General features: G+C 37.2%; 1 protein-coding gene across 1 annotated transcript; it reads right to left on the bottom strand.

Annotated features, from left to right (window-relative positions):
- Positions 1-37: 37 nt before the first annotated feature.
- LOC133524199 (cationic amino acid transporter 4) lies at positions 38-14,416 on the bottom strand. Its single transcript, XM_061860079.1, has 7 exons — positions 12,017-14,416; positions 11,593-11,742; positions 10,432-10,680; positions 8,992-9,971; positions 3,842-4,058; positions 2,701-2,862; positions 38-2,200 (listed from the first exon to the last, which is right to left on the bottom strand). Exons 1-7 carry the CDS (start codon positions 12,117-12,119, stop codon positions 1,995-1,997), a joined length of 2,067 nt encoding a protein of 688 aa, XP_061716063.1. The 5' UTR covers positions 12,120-14,416; the 3' UTR covers positions 38-1,994.
- Positions 14,417-14,435: the final 19 nt, after the last annotated feature.

Here is a 14,435-nt window from a genome sequence, read left to right as displayed (position 1 = left end):
CTAATACTATAGCTTAAAAAGAAGTAAATGAAATCCCTTATTTTTATAATTTCTTTATGTACACATCAACACTTCTTAAAATATGTTGTTAGAGTATTAACAATGATATATGCAGTTCATAAACATTTTGGTATTCTATAAACATATATGCACAAAACAATAACATTCTGGTTAGAAATCTTAAAGACCGACCAAAAATAATTATATCAGCTTTAGGTTTTTACAGCAAACCTTTTTAGGGTCCCATAGTCAACTAGGAACCCTTAAAAAGGTTTGCCGTAAAAACCAAAAGCTGATATAATTATTTTTGGCCGGTACTGTAAGTACTTGGAAATTTAAAAAGATCACATTTGGTGTCACTATGTAATAGTCTAGTTACTTAATTTTATAAATAAAAGATATATCTGCAAATATATTTACCTACAAGGACATACTTATATACTAATTCGTAAAATTAACATGTATTCGATTTTTTATCAATTAGCTATTTAGAATATAGTTTTGTTCGGCGGTTCATTCCTATTTGGAACTTCATTAAAGGATATACATATTTATTGAAAGCTAAATAACATACTATGATGTATTACTATTTATGTATCCTGAGATCGCACTTAAAAAGCTGCCACAAATTGGCTCATATTACTCAGAAATATATATGTGGTATTTGACTACACGATATGTTCATATGGAATACTACCAGCACATAAAAGTACACACAAAGCAATTACCTACAATATCCTGACATTTATAGCAGTTTGTTAAAAGTACTCAGTTTTCCATCAATCTTTCGTGAAGTGTATCATCATGTGGGTTGGAAGATTCATCAAATGAAATTTAATTTATTTATATAAGGTAGGTAGGTAAATATCTAAATAACTCATATTATATATAAAACAAAAAAAAATCAAAGCGTTTCGTAGTTCATTTTCATATAAACAAACACTACTTTTTTGGCAACACTCATAGAAAGTGATATCACAACAAATTAAACAACAGTTAGTACTTATACGAGTACCTACGTTTTAGATGAAAATGAAAAATTTGCAAGCAATTTAATTATTTAAAATAAATGTTACATAGATTTGCATAATCAATGAGAATAACAAATTTTAAACGAAGTCTGACTTCACTTTGTGCTATAATAATAGTCTTTGGCATGTTTGTATCTTATAAATATCTATTTTTAAACAATTGCGGAATCTTTGGTCATACTGATTAACATTTTAACTGTCAATTTCATCATTAAAGTTCATTTTATTGAACGTCGTATGTAGATAGGTACTACTACCTACAATAATTGACACTGAGTTAAAAGTTTCATTAGCTTTAGCACCCCTGCATACCTACATCTTTATATGAAGGGGTGCTGAGCTGATAACTTTGCTGACTGTACCTACCCTGTCCTGTTTTATCCAATAGATAAAACATCAAATAGGTACATATTTTCCATAAATGCGAAGTAATGTTGTGCCTATATGTATTGTCCGAATAGTAGAACTTTTTTTGGCGTATTATTCGATTTAAGCCGCGTACATAATTATTTTATCTTATATATTGTATTATGTCTTGATCATATGTGGTAGCCAAGCATATAATAACACAACCACAGGCGACCTTATTTCTTTTGTGTAACTTTTGAAACGAAGAAACTAAGCGACAGTTATAGAGCTGAACACAGATCTGTAAATAATTATACGAATAGTTGTTACATTTTAAAAACGCACCTTAAGGTATCTTTGAACTAAGATTAATTATCCAATTGTTGTTTCTCGTTGGGCATTATCGTATTTCAAATCGATATTTTTCGCCGTTTAAAAATTAATTGTGTAATTTTCAATACATGTCATATCTTTTACTCAGCGTCCTTGTTCGTCTCAGTGCTAAAAACGCTATTCTCAAACACTTATGTTACTAAATAAAATCAATATTCACAATTTCAACGTGCGTTTTCCAATTGTAACTTTAAGACAAAACACATACAGTTTACTTTAGAATCACGGCTCCCGCCGGGCGAGTTCATCGTCGCTTATGATCGGTTTTCGGTCGTCGCTCTTTTCTCGGCCGAAGCGGCCAATGCGCCGCGAAGTTTTCTCAATGGCGCCCCAACCGCGACCGGCGCTGGCAGATTGGGAGAGGAGACCCGCTACGCCTTCGCCGAGCTTGCTGTGGTGGATGCCGTAGAGAAAGTAGAGTAAAAGACCTGGAACACGAATTACCTAGTTAAGATAGCGGATGGACGAGTCACTGCACATATACATTGCTCTTTCTGTCAGATTGGACAAAACTGGACTGGACCATGCGGCATGTGAATTTCAACTTCCATAATTTCTTTGGTGATGAACTGATGACACAGCTGTGACACGCGAACCCACTGCCGTTGACGACTGATACCGCGCCAAGTGTAGACATCATCACAACATCATACCCATGGTAGTCGAATACGGACATATGGCTTTGTCAAACACTGCTCCAAAAAATCCGATCCTCTATTTTGCAATAAATTTAATGTAGTCGGCGTACCGCTAGTTACCGAATGACTATACCTACTTAAGGAACTTGCTGAAAGTGATTCATATAGTGAACCGCGCCTACATGAGCGTGTTGAAATTGACCATGAGCTTCCCGTTGAACATGACAGAGGCAGCGGGCAACAGCGGTACCCACGGTACTCTGAATGACATACCTACTTGAGGAACTTACCGAAAGTGATCCATATAGCGAACCGCGCCCATGTGAGCGCATTGAGGTTGACCATGAGCTCCACGTTGAGCATGACTGAAGCGGCAGGCAGCAGCGGTACCCACGGTACTCTGAATGGAAGCCGCGCTGGTGACTGCTGGTGCGCCCAGATTATGAATAAGCCTGAAAAAATACGTAGTGTTTATCTAAGAGTGCAATCAAATTGAATTCATATCAAGTGGTTCATGCATTAATTCAAAGAACCGGACTATAAAGTGAGCAATATCCTCTCAGGTCTCTGTCAGCCGTGATGAACCCTGCAATTGAGCCACCATTACCCCCCCCCCCCCCCCCCTTATCTCCGAAGTTTACGAATGAAAAATTATGAAATTTTTACACAATAATAACATTGTCATACAGATTACAGGAAAAATAAAATCAGACCTCTATCTTGATAAAACATTTTGTAATTTAATTTGCAATTTAATCCCGTTTGCGGGTGTTTATTATAGTTGAAATTCCTATGAGATTACACTAAAGGTTTTCAAATAAAACAAAAAATATTGAAATTGGTTCACATGATAAAGAATTATCTCTGAAAACCCAACATAGATGGCGCTGTACACAATTATACTAATAGTATACTTCTGCTGAAGTCTTTCATGACAAAATTTAAAGCTTGTACGGAACCATCGGTGCGCGAGGTAAACGAAGTCGCACTTGACCGGTTTTCTTATCCAATCTGTAGGTATATCCCCTGTTCAATAGACGCCAAATTTGTATCTGCACTTTAAACCAGATGAACATTTTGTGTAATTGTCTCATTGTGAATGATTGTGTTGATGTCTGATAGTACCTACATTCATATATTCAAATTTAGCATATCGATATTAATAAAGTCGTGTTGTCAACGACCAAAGTTTGTCAGTAGCATACGAAAGGTTAATAAACTCTTTGGGTTCTGGCAAGGAGAATTTGAAATAGAGGTGGTTTGTCAAATAAAACTTTGTAGCCACAGTAAATTTACTGCCATCTTTCGACACATGATTAAAACTTTTAGAACGCCATTTGACTTTGATCCTTATTCTTTCCCTGATATATGTTAAATTTGTTAAAGACGCGTGGCTCAAGCTCAAGTATTTGGCTACAGAAGAATACTTACAAGCAATAATAATGGAAGTGAGCACCAGGTCCGGAAGCAGCGCCCACAAGCCCGCCTGCTCAGCTACGAAGTGGTTATGGGCGCACAACGCTGCGGCAGCTGCGGTCAGTGTGTACACACAGCCAGACACGGCGGCGCCGGGCGCTCGGCCGCCGACGAGTGGCTCAAGCCAGGCGTATTGCGGGCGGAGACGACCCACTGTTAGAGCTTCGAACATCTGAAATCAAGGGTTTAATGAAATTACATAGCAATCGGTTTGTTTCTAATAACTTCCTTAAGGTGCAGTATAGGTTCTGAGTAGGGCTCGCGGTCGTGTCCGTGATTCGTGAACCCGTAGCCGTGCACCCGGTTTCGTGATTCACGGCAACGGTTTTCTGGTCCGTTCCGCACGTGACATTCGGCTACGTGAAATTAGGGTACGTGAATCCGTGTAGATCCGTGTAGGCGTGATCACGGCTTCACGTATCTTAAGAACACGCCGGTTCGGTCCGCCCGCGACGTTGAGTGAAGATACCATGCGGTCTCTAAGAGCTACGAATAAAATATTTATCATGATTTTTTTATTCATAGCTCTAATTCCGTTTCATTACTTTTCAATTAAAATTTATTTCCAATAGTAAAGCCTTTTAAATATTAAGCTACTTTAATAAACGAGTTGCTAAAATAATACAACAACACTGTGTGTCAGGAGACCAACTGTGATGTCAGGAGTAACTAATGACAATGAATATGAGTTCAAAATTCTAAACTGCCCCCTCCAGTACCCCTAGTGTAAATATTTTCGACAGCGAAACGTGACGTACGCGTTTGCGTTAAGTGTCATTTTGTATGAGATTTTTGACTTTCCAAAACGTCCCGCTTGGCGCGCTGTTCAAAAACCCATACAAAATGAGACTTAACGCAAACGCGTACGTCACGTTTCGCTATCGACTAAAATTACACTAGGGGTACTGATTAAATAAAAAATACCACGAATTTGTAAAACAAAACATCGCGGTCACTTCTTTCAATTTCACGAATAAAAGGTAAAGCCCACATCTACTTATGTATATTGTTTGTTTCATTTTAATAAGTCGCTCGCAAATCTTATTATCTTTGTCTGCACGTGCAACTGCACTTCTTATCTACAAAAAAAAACCCAGTATGTTGGCTTAGCTTGTTAGTCATACAATAAAACGCTCTAACAATAATATGTCATTATTACCTTCAATCTAGAAATAAACAGTACTCTTTAATGTGCCGAAAGTCCGAAACTGATAAGAACTGCAGCTGCGTACTTTTTTTTCCGTGGCCCCGTACATGTGTACCCCGTAGATGTCCACAATCTAGTATAAAAATGTTTCTAGAAAATATAGACCGCTTTCTCTCACAATTTGATAAGCAAAATATACTGCTGTGTGGCGACTTTAATATAAATATAGCAGATAGTAAAATGCAGACCACAAAAGATTTTCTAGAGACATTACTTGTACACAATCTAAAGCGTAGTATCACTGATCCGACAAGAAGTACAAAAAACACTGAAACCATAATCGACAATATTTTTACCGACAATCAGGAATACATAAAGGCCTCAGTTGAGCCATGTTCTTTTTCCGATCATGATGCACAGATAATATATTTTAAAAATAGCATGACTGAAAAAAGTGTTCAATACAAGGTAGTGACAAAGAGATTCTATAATAAACTAGCAAATACTCACTTTAGAAGTGCTTTAGAGCAAATAGACTGGTGGCAGCTATTAACTAACGTACACTATAGTATACAACTAAATACATTCTATGACATCCTGCATGACCTAATAAATAAATATTACCCAGTTAAAACACGCAAAATTAAAGTTAACAAAAAGCAATGGATAACTAAAGGAATTAAAATATGTTGTAGAAATAAAAGAAAAATGTATATAGAACTAAAACGTAAATATGATTATAAACTCGAGTCTCACTTTAAGATATACCAACGGGTCCTTAAAAAAGTACTGATCACTGCAAAACGTAATTATATTACAAAAACATTAACAAAAGCAAAAAATAAATCGAAAGCTGTTTGGAAATTAATTAAGGAGAATACAGGCAAAGCGACTACAACCAAAGGAGGTCATTGGAAAATAGAGCACAGCAATATAATTATAAATGATCCTAAATCCATAAGCAACTTATTTAATGAGTACTTTCTTAGTGTAGGTGAAAACTTGCACACTCCCAATCAAAATCGTGATTTTAAAATTCTACTCGAAAGGAAATCTGTAGATAATACTAAATCTATGTTTTTAAAACCTATTATGGAACACGAGATCATTAAGGTTGCTAAAAACTTAAAAAATAGCAATGCATGTGGACCAGACCATATACACACTTCTATAATTAAACATAATATTGACATCCTTTGCATACCAATCTGCCATATATTCAACGAGCATATAAAAATAGGAACATTTCCTAGCCAACTCAAAAATGCTAAAGTAGTCCCTGTACATAAGAAAGGTAGCACAAAACAAATTAAGAATTACAGACCCATCTCCCTGCTCTCAATAATCTCGAAAATATTCGAAAAATGTCTTGCAGACCGGATAGAAAAATATATGAATGACAATTACTATATATCAACAAAACAATTCGGATTTCTGAAAGGCAAAGACACAATCACAGCTATTACTAAACTAACATCTGAGATAATGAATCACCTTAATCGTGACATTAAATGTGCAGGAATATTCTGTGACCTAAGCAAAGCATTTGATTGTGTTGATCATAAGATTTTACTTTATAAATTAGAATACTATGGCATACGGGGTACTGTACTCAATCTCATATCTTCCTACCTAACTGGGCGTAGACAATTTGTTGAAATTAAGTGTTCAAGTCAAGCCGAAAGCAACAAAATCTATAAATCTGATGAAGGCATTATAAGACGTGGCGTTCCACAAGGATCAGTCCTTGGACCTCTATTGTTCATAATATTTATTAATGATCTTCCAGAAAATATCTTAAATGGAACTCCTTACCTATATGCCGACGACACCAGTCTGATTCTGGGTGCAAAGACTCACAAAGAATTGCAGAATATAACCACCAGTGCCTGGGAAAATCTCACAGAATGGTTCTCCGCAAATGGTCTATCGCTCAATAATGACAAGTGTTATTACATGATTTTTAAACGTGCATTCAACTCAATGGACTGTTCTCTAAATCTCCCTTTTGCTAAATCGGACTCAATTCGTTTTCTAGGTATCGAACTAGACCCATACTTAAGGTGGCATGACCACATAAACTATGTTGTGAAACGTCTAGGAAGTGCATGTTATTCTCTAAAATCGATGGCTAAACTTAGCGATAAGCAAACCCTGAGAACTATCTACTATTCATATGTCGAGAGTATAATCCGGTATGGCATTGAAGTATGGGGCAATAGTCCAAGTGTAAATAAAATTCTACTGATGCAAAAAAAATGCATACGCTTCATTGAAGGTTACTTCCCTGAAACGCATAGGAACCTATTTATAGAAAACAATATCCTTACAGTAACTGCATTGTATATATACCAAATCTGTTTATTTGTTCATAAAAATTTAAGCGCATACAAATCCAAAAAAGAATGTGAGAGATACCCGCTTCGCCGCAATTTAGATCTACTGCTACCTGAATCACACTTTGCATACTATAAGAAAAGCATCAATCATATCGCAATCAAAATATATAACAGTCTTGAAATAAAAATTAAGGATTCCAGTAACGTTAAGGAGTTCAGTACAAATCTAAAGACGTATTTAATAAGTAGACCATTCTATAACCTGGACGAATACTTTTGTAAGATATTGGATTAATTTAGACGGATAATCAGACTCATTTTATTTTAATTTTTATTGTTTTGGACTGTTATTATTATTATTTGTTGAATTTACTGATATGTTGTATTAATTTATTGTAACTATTCATTATTATTTTAATCGGAATGACCTCATCCATTTCAATTTTGTGTTATTTATTAATTTTATTATCAATATTATTGTTTACATTTGGTTTACATTTGATATGATTTTATACTGTGTATCTGCATGGATTTTTTTCCTTATGAGCAATAAAGAAATTGAATTGAATTGAATTGAAAATTGAATTGTTTTTGTTGAATTTGTTTACCTGTATTACCTTTATCATACCTACCGAAGATTTGCAGAAATTTACCCTTTTGTTTCTTTGGATTAGGATTGCCTTGTTTATATTTAGGCTACGTTATATTCTTTGATAGTAGCAAGCTTTTACAAGTATGTTTCATTCATTTCATTAATACTTAACAGAAAAAAATGTCTTTCTTGATTTAATAATGACAACCAGTAGCACAGCGTTGCTTAAGTTCATAATTATAATGATACTTACTAGGGAGTTTTACACCTTATATTTATATTAGTGCTATGCAACGAGCTGGTCGCTAGTTTTGACTATTAATCATTAGCTGGTTATACAAAAAACAGGATAACCCCATAAATTATTTAAATATAACCATTATATTCAAATCGATGCAAAAAATACAATTTAAGTTTAATTCACACGTAAATGTTTGTCCGACGAACGTCCCGTATTCAATATACTAAGTGGTAACTCAATTCAATAATACCTAGTCCTGATTTATTTTTCTCCCGGGCGTGTCGAACCTACGAGACGTGCGATAAGTACCTATCCAAAGGAACCGAGCCCGAAGCTCCGCACACGAACGCAGGTACGGGCTACGTATCATGGCGTGTCACGGTCACGGCGTGTCACGTGAATCCGGACGCGAACGCAGGTACGAGGTACGTACCTTGCCGTGTTCGTGAAATTCGTGATCTTAGTACCGCCGGGCTTAAGAACCCGTAGCTACGGATCGGCGTGTATCACGGATATCAGGAGCCCTAGTTCTGAGAGCGGAGTTTCTGAAAAGTCTTAGCGCTTTTTTAGATCACAATACGGCTGCCATAAATTTAGTTAGCAATCTTGAGGACTTTCTCGAAGAGCTCAATCGATACGAATACTGAGTTTTTGACTTTCGATCAATAAAAAAAAAATAAGATAATAGGTCAAAATTGCATTTTAAAAATTGCGTAAAATATTACAAGATCGGCATATTAATATTACGAAATCCATGAAAAATAATAAGCTGATGCTGATTCTCACCTCTGAAGAAGACGATCCGCCATCGGTCGCTGGTGTACCGGTTGCTGAACTATCTTCACGGTCCCCAGGAGAATCTATTGGCGGAACTCCAAAAGTCTTATCGTCAACTGTAGGGGCAGGCCGGTACCGTAATATTATAACCGCAGCGCTCACGATGGTGTACGCCAGTAATGTACCGATGGACATGAATTCTACAAGCTTCTCCAAATCAAACAATAGAGCTATAATAGCGGATGATAGTCCAGAAATAATTAAGTTTGCAATAGGAATCTGAGACTTGTTGTTAATGTCGCTGAGGAAACCGAATAGTAAACCATCAGTAGACATAGCGTATAAACAACGGGGCAGGGAGAACAGAGAGCCAAGAAGAGTAGTTGTCATTCCGCAAACAGCTCCAACAGAAACTGCATATTTAGCCCAATCGGCATGCACTGCACCTAAAGCGGACGGCAGAGCTGCTTCAGGATTAATACTCGTATATGGCACCATAAGAGTCAAAGCTAGTGCGACAAGAATATATCCAAAAGCTACTATAGCCATGGAAAGGACTGTCGCTATAGGAATGGACCGCGAAGGATCTTTAGCTTCCTCGCTAGACGCCGAAATGCTGTCAAAGCCAACAAAGGCGTAGAAACATGTAGCAGCCCCTGCTAATACCCCACTAAATCCGAAAGGCATAAAACCTCCATTCGCTGCCGACCAGTTGGATATATCAGCGTAGTAAAAACCAAGCGATATCACTAGCGTTATAACCAAAAGGTTTAGAATAGTGAGGCCGTTGTTGATGTAAGCAGAGGTTTTAACGCCTACCGCTAAAATGAGCGAGGCTAAAATGCATATTAAAAATGCTAAAACGTCTGGATATCGACTAAGAAGAGTTTCATGCATTTCTCCGGTGACAGATATGGTGGCATTGCTTATAGCTCCGTTTAACATTGCGTCTAAATAACCGGACCACGCCCTGGCGACTGACGCTGCACCTGAAATCCACAAAGGAATTCATGACTGACATCATCATAGGAAAAAGGAAGTCCTATTAAAAGTAATGGGATATCCATATTTTTATTGCTTTTCAGGAAACAATCGAATTTGTTTAAAGCGTGATCATTCATTGTCAGAGCACGACCGGAGCGGAGAGATTTCTATCGCTCTGCAATCAATGAGCCGTGTAATAAGTACATCTGTAACTTCATAGTGGGGCGTTAAACAATGAACAATTACTAATATGGGGAAATATTATTGGGACTGGGAGTGGTGTTTGTAACAGGTAAGTACGAGTATATAACAACATATTTTGGCCACGTTTCTTTGAGGCCGACTCTTTCGTCGTTTTAGAGATCGCCTGTCACACAATTTGTTATATACATATCCTAATACCAAACTCCGCAACATGGCAGGAGAGGTAGGTAAATAACCAACGATACTATCTGTTTGACTCACCGATCATATACTCCAAGACGATGTTCCATCCGATTATGAAGGCCCAGAATTCTCCAATGCTAACGTAAGTATACGCATAAGCACTCCCCGCTCTCGGTATCCTGGTACCGAATTCTGCATAACACAGTGCCGCGAGGGTAGACGTAATGCCGGCCAGGAGGAAACTGAGGGCCGTGGCTGGACCGGCCATGTGCCGCGCCACTGCGCCCGTTAGGACGTAGATGCCGGCGCCTACCATGTGGCCGACGCCTGGAAAATGGATTAGGTAGGTAGGTACCTTATTTTGTAGTTAATAAAGTAATAATAGGACTTGGCTAGGCAAGTGGTCTGCTGTGTGCACAGAATATGAGCCCGAGCCCTCTCGCATTGAAGGACGCCTGTGGCCAGGAGTGGGTTACGTATAGGTATATTATAGCTCCATCAAGTATACTTCTTGTTGTGTAAGTTCACAGGATCATAGGTATAGACATGAGGATAAAAAAATGTCCTTATTCAGAAATACAAAAAGCTGTGAGAGCTTATGTCGGTTGTTGATAAGGGCGATTCCTTATCATTACGCATCATTGAAAAAATACAGCTTCAGCAACAGACAGTGAAGCCTTTTGCATGAAAACAGGACAATTACTTGAATGGCAATTCATAAACCTCAATAGTAGCTCCTTTTCATATAGGTACCTATACTTCACTTCACGTATCAACTTCAGGAGGTTCAGTGCATTATCTAATTCCCTCCTCCACTGATGTGCCTCTTCTAATCGTTATAATTAGGTAAAACCAATATTCTGTGATTTGAACCAAATTAACCATTTAAATACCCATCATTAATATGTATCAACTTCAGGAAGTCCGGTGCAATATCTAATCGACTTCTCCACTGATATGCCGCTTCTAATCGTTATAATTTGGTAAAACCAACGTTCTGTGATTGAACCAAATTAATTATTTAAATACCGATCATTAATATTAATAAAGCATCACTTATTCAAATTACTTATGGGCCTTATCCTGGTAATCCTAGCGAAATGTTGCCATTATGAAAATTACTAACTTTAGATATACTTTCGCAGGGATCTAAACTACTTTAATATGTTTACACATAAAATCACACCTTAATCTTAACACACAAAGGTATCTTTTTCATTGTAACATTAGTTTTCTTACCAAGTAAAGTGATGTCCAAGGTGGTAAGACATCGGTTGAGCGGAGTATCCATTGCATCCCCATACAGAGGTTTGCGTCGGTTCATCTTGTGGCAGAACCCCGACAGGACGTGCCCCAATATTTTATGCCTGGCGCCCGGCATCTTGGCTCCTGAGCAAAATACAAATCAATGAAAAAAAAACTATTGTTTACACTCGTCACTAATTCCTGAATGGAAGAGGTATGGATGTTCTAAGCAGTTTGTGAATAAAATATATGAAGAAACAATTTGTGCAGAAAAGCACTTTGAATAATTTTGAATATATCGTTGTTACGTACACATCTTAGAATTCAACAGCACTTTCTGAATACCTAACATTTTGACCATATGCATATGTGTATTTGATCGATATTAAGATAACAAACGTATAAATTACTAACTTACCTTGTATTTCAACCCCAGCTGACTGTATTTGCGATTGAGGCTCGCTGTTACGGGAACTTACTGAAGCGAAGTGCGCAGCGCGCGCATCTAATCGATCCTTCATATACAACCTTGTTTACATAATAAGTACCTAGTATGTAGGGTAAACAGCTCTATTGTAGGCACTCTAATTATTGATACGATCACTCGTATCACCAAAGCTGTAAAGACGGAAATTAATTGTCAAGATTAGGCTCAAAGTGCCAATAACTGAAGAGTTTACCCTAACAGAAAAATGTACAGTGGAAGGGCGCACATATTAAATTCTTTGTTAATTGGAAACGTGAATGAATTGAAGCCACCATTTTAGTTACGGAAGACCTAGTTTTATTCGGAATGAAAATTAAAAACAAAACAACTTTTAGCTTCGCCGACCTCGTTAGTTTGCCGATTTATTTGCAGGTTTTCAGTTCTGCAGTATCTCTATACCTAAGGGTACTATATATAGTAGCAAGCTAGGCATATTATGGGATCCGGTGTTATATGATAGATTCCGGTAGATTTAATGTCCAATCATATTTCTTGTTCTTATTTTCCTTTCATACACAAAAAAAAAAAATCTAACTAGCTATGCGTTTAACCTGCTTGCTAAGGTGCGGTAGGTTATGCTTTTTTAGATCACCATACTGTTGACATAAATTTAATTAGCACTCTTGAGAATTTCTCTAGGGACTTCATCGACTCGAATTCAGATTTTTTGAAAATCCTGATGAACATAGGTCTAAAACGCACTTTAAAAAATTGTATGCACGAAAGCTCAATTTTTAAAATGCGCAACTTAATTTTTGAGAGAGCTCATTGATAACTTTTTTTGTTAAAACTTACATGGAATTAAAATTCAAAAACATAATACCTATCCGCAATCCCGCTCGCACAACGCACATCCATCTCGCTTACGCTCAGAGTGAAAGAAGAACACGAACCTACGGGACTAATCACTATATAACCATCTCTTAATGTAGGTAAAGTCTTATTACCGATTTCACTGTCTGAGCTTCCGTGACCGTGTAAGTAAGTACTGTAGATTGATTATAGGTACAACAGTAATGTTTACAACATTTAGGTACTGTACCGAAGACTGTCACAGGCGCTGGCCAGAAACTTTGACCCCGATTGCCTAATATTTGTTATGAATCTTGAGGATCAAATTATACTAGCGTATCGCTCATGTCGAGATAAGATGTTTTATGAATTGGTTGACTTGTTCAAAGGTTCGGTGCCACTCACCTGTTGCCCATAACTATAAGGCCATTAACTTGGTTTTAAGTAGCTTTTATGTTGTTTAGTCACTGACCCGTTAATAAGAAAATCAAAGACGGATAGGTAGCAAACTAAAAATAGTAGGTACGCATAGTATAGCACATATAAGGCTAAAAGTGCAACGAAATTCAGTTCTTCATACGAAGGTTAGGATAGCTAGAGTAACCGAAAATTTGCGTTATTTAATTCTAGACCAAGTCAAAAATCATACAATTTCATTCGTTTAAAAAATCGCATTTGGTAATTGACGAAGAGCAGAGTAAGAGCACCAAACCTCCTGCAGTGCTAAATGTTTTAAAAGGGAAGGATAAAACACTACTAATCATAGTGTTGTATTCCTGCCGGTGAGTAAGGTTGCCAGAGCTCAACGAGGATAGGGAGGGTTGTTAGCGTCGCTAACGCGCATGTAACTCCTCTGGAGTTGCAGGCGTACGTAGGCTACGAAGACTGCTTACCATCAGGCGGGCCGTAAGCTTGTTTACCACCGACGTAGTATATAAAAAAACAGCAAAAAAAAATTAACAACTCCAGCAGGTGATGGGCTGATGCGGGATAGTATGAAAAACATCCATCCATGTAAAAAGCTACCACTGGATGAGCTAGGAAGAAGCTGCCTTACCACTCCTACAGAAAAAAATATCATTTAAAAAAAACTTATAACTAACAACATGTTTCCTATCAATTGCATCAGTTTTTTTCATTTGAATTTTTTTTCGTACCTTATGTGTAGTTTACATATGATATACATGTATAGGCGAAGGAACGTTCTGATATCTTGAAACCCTGATCGTGAAACAAAGACATGATGTGTTGTGATCATATAAATATTATAAATGAATTGACTGGCACCTAAGTACCAGGGCTATGGCTAAGTACAGGGAACCGCGAAAATCGAAGTTCGTCGATTGCGGGCATTTTTCTCTGTCACTCTAATTACGTCTTAGTGAGATTAAAAGAGAAATATCTCCGCATTTTGCGAATTTCGGTTTTTGCGGTAAGCCCCCAGATAGTCTCCCGTGTACCTAATCAAGTACCTACTTCCCAAAATCCGTATATAACATTTAGGTAAGTACTTATTGACGAAAGCTTTCTTTCTAAAACCACTTTGCCAACCCTTAGT

The sequence above is a fragment of the Cydia pomonella genome, chromosome 13 (assembly GCF_033807575.1).
Source record: "Cydia pomonella isolate Wapato2018A chromosome 13, ilCydPomo1, whole genome shotgun sequence".
NCBI lineage: Eukaryota > Metazoa > Arthropoda > Insecta > Lepidoptera > Tortricidae > Cydia > Cydia pomonella.
Note: the sequence above shows the minus strand (reverse complement) of the source record. Positions and strands in the feature narration are given on the sequence as shown.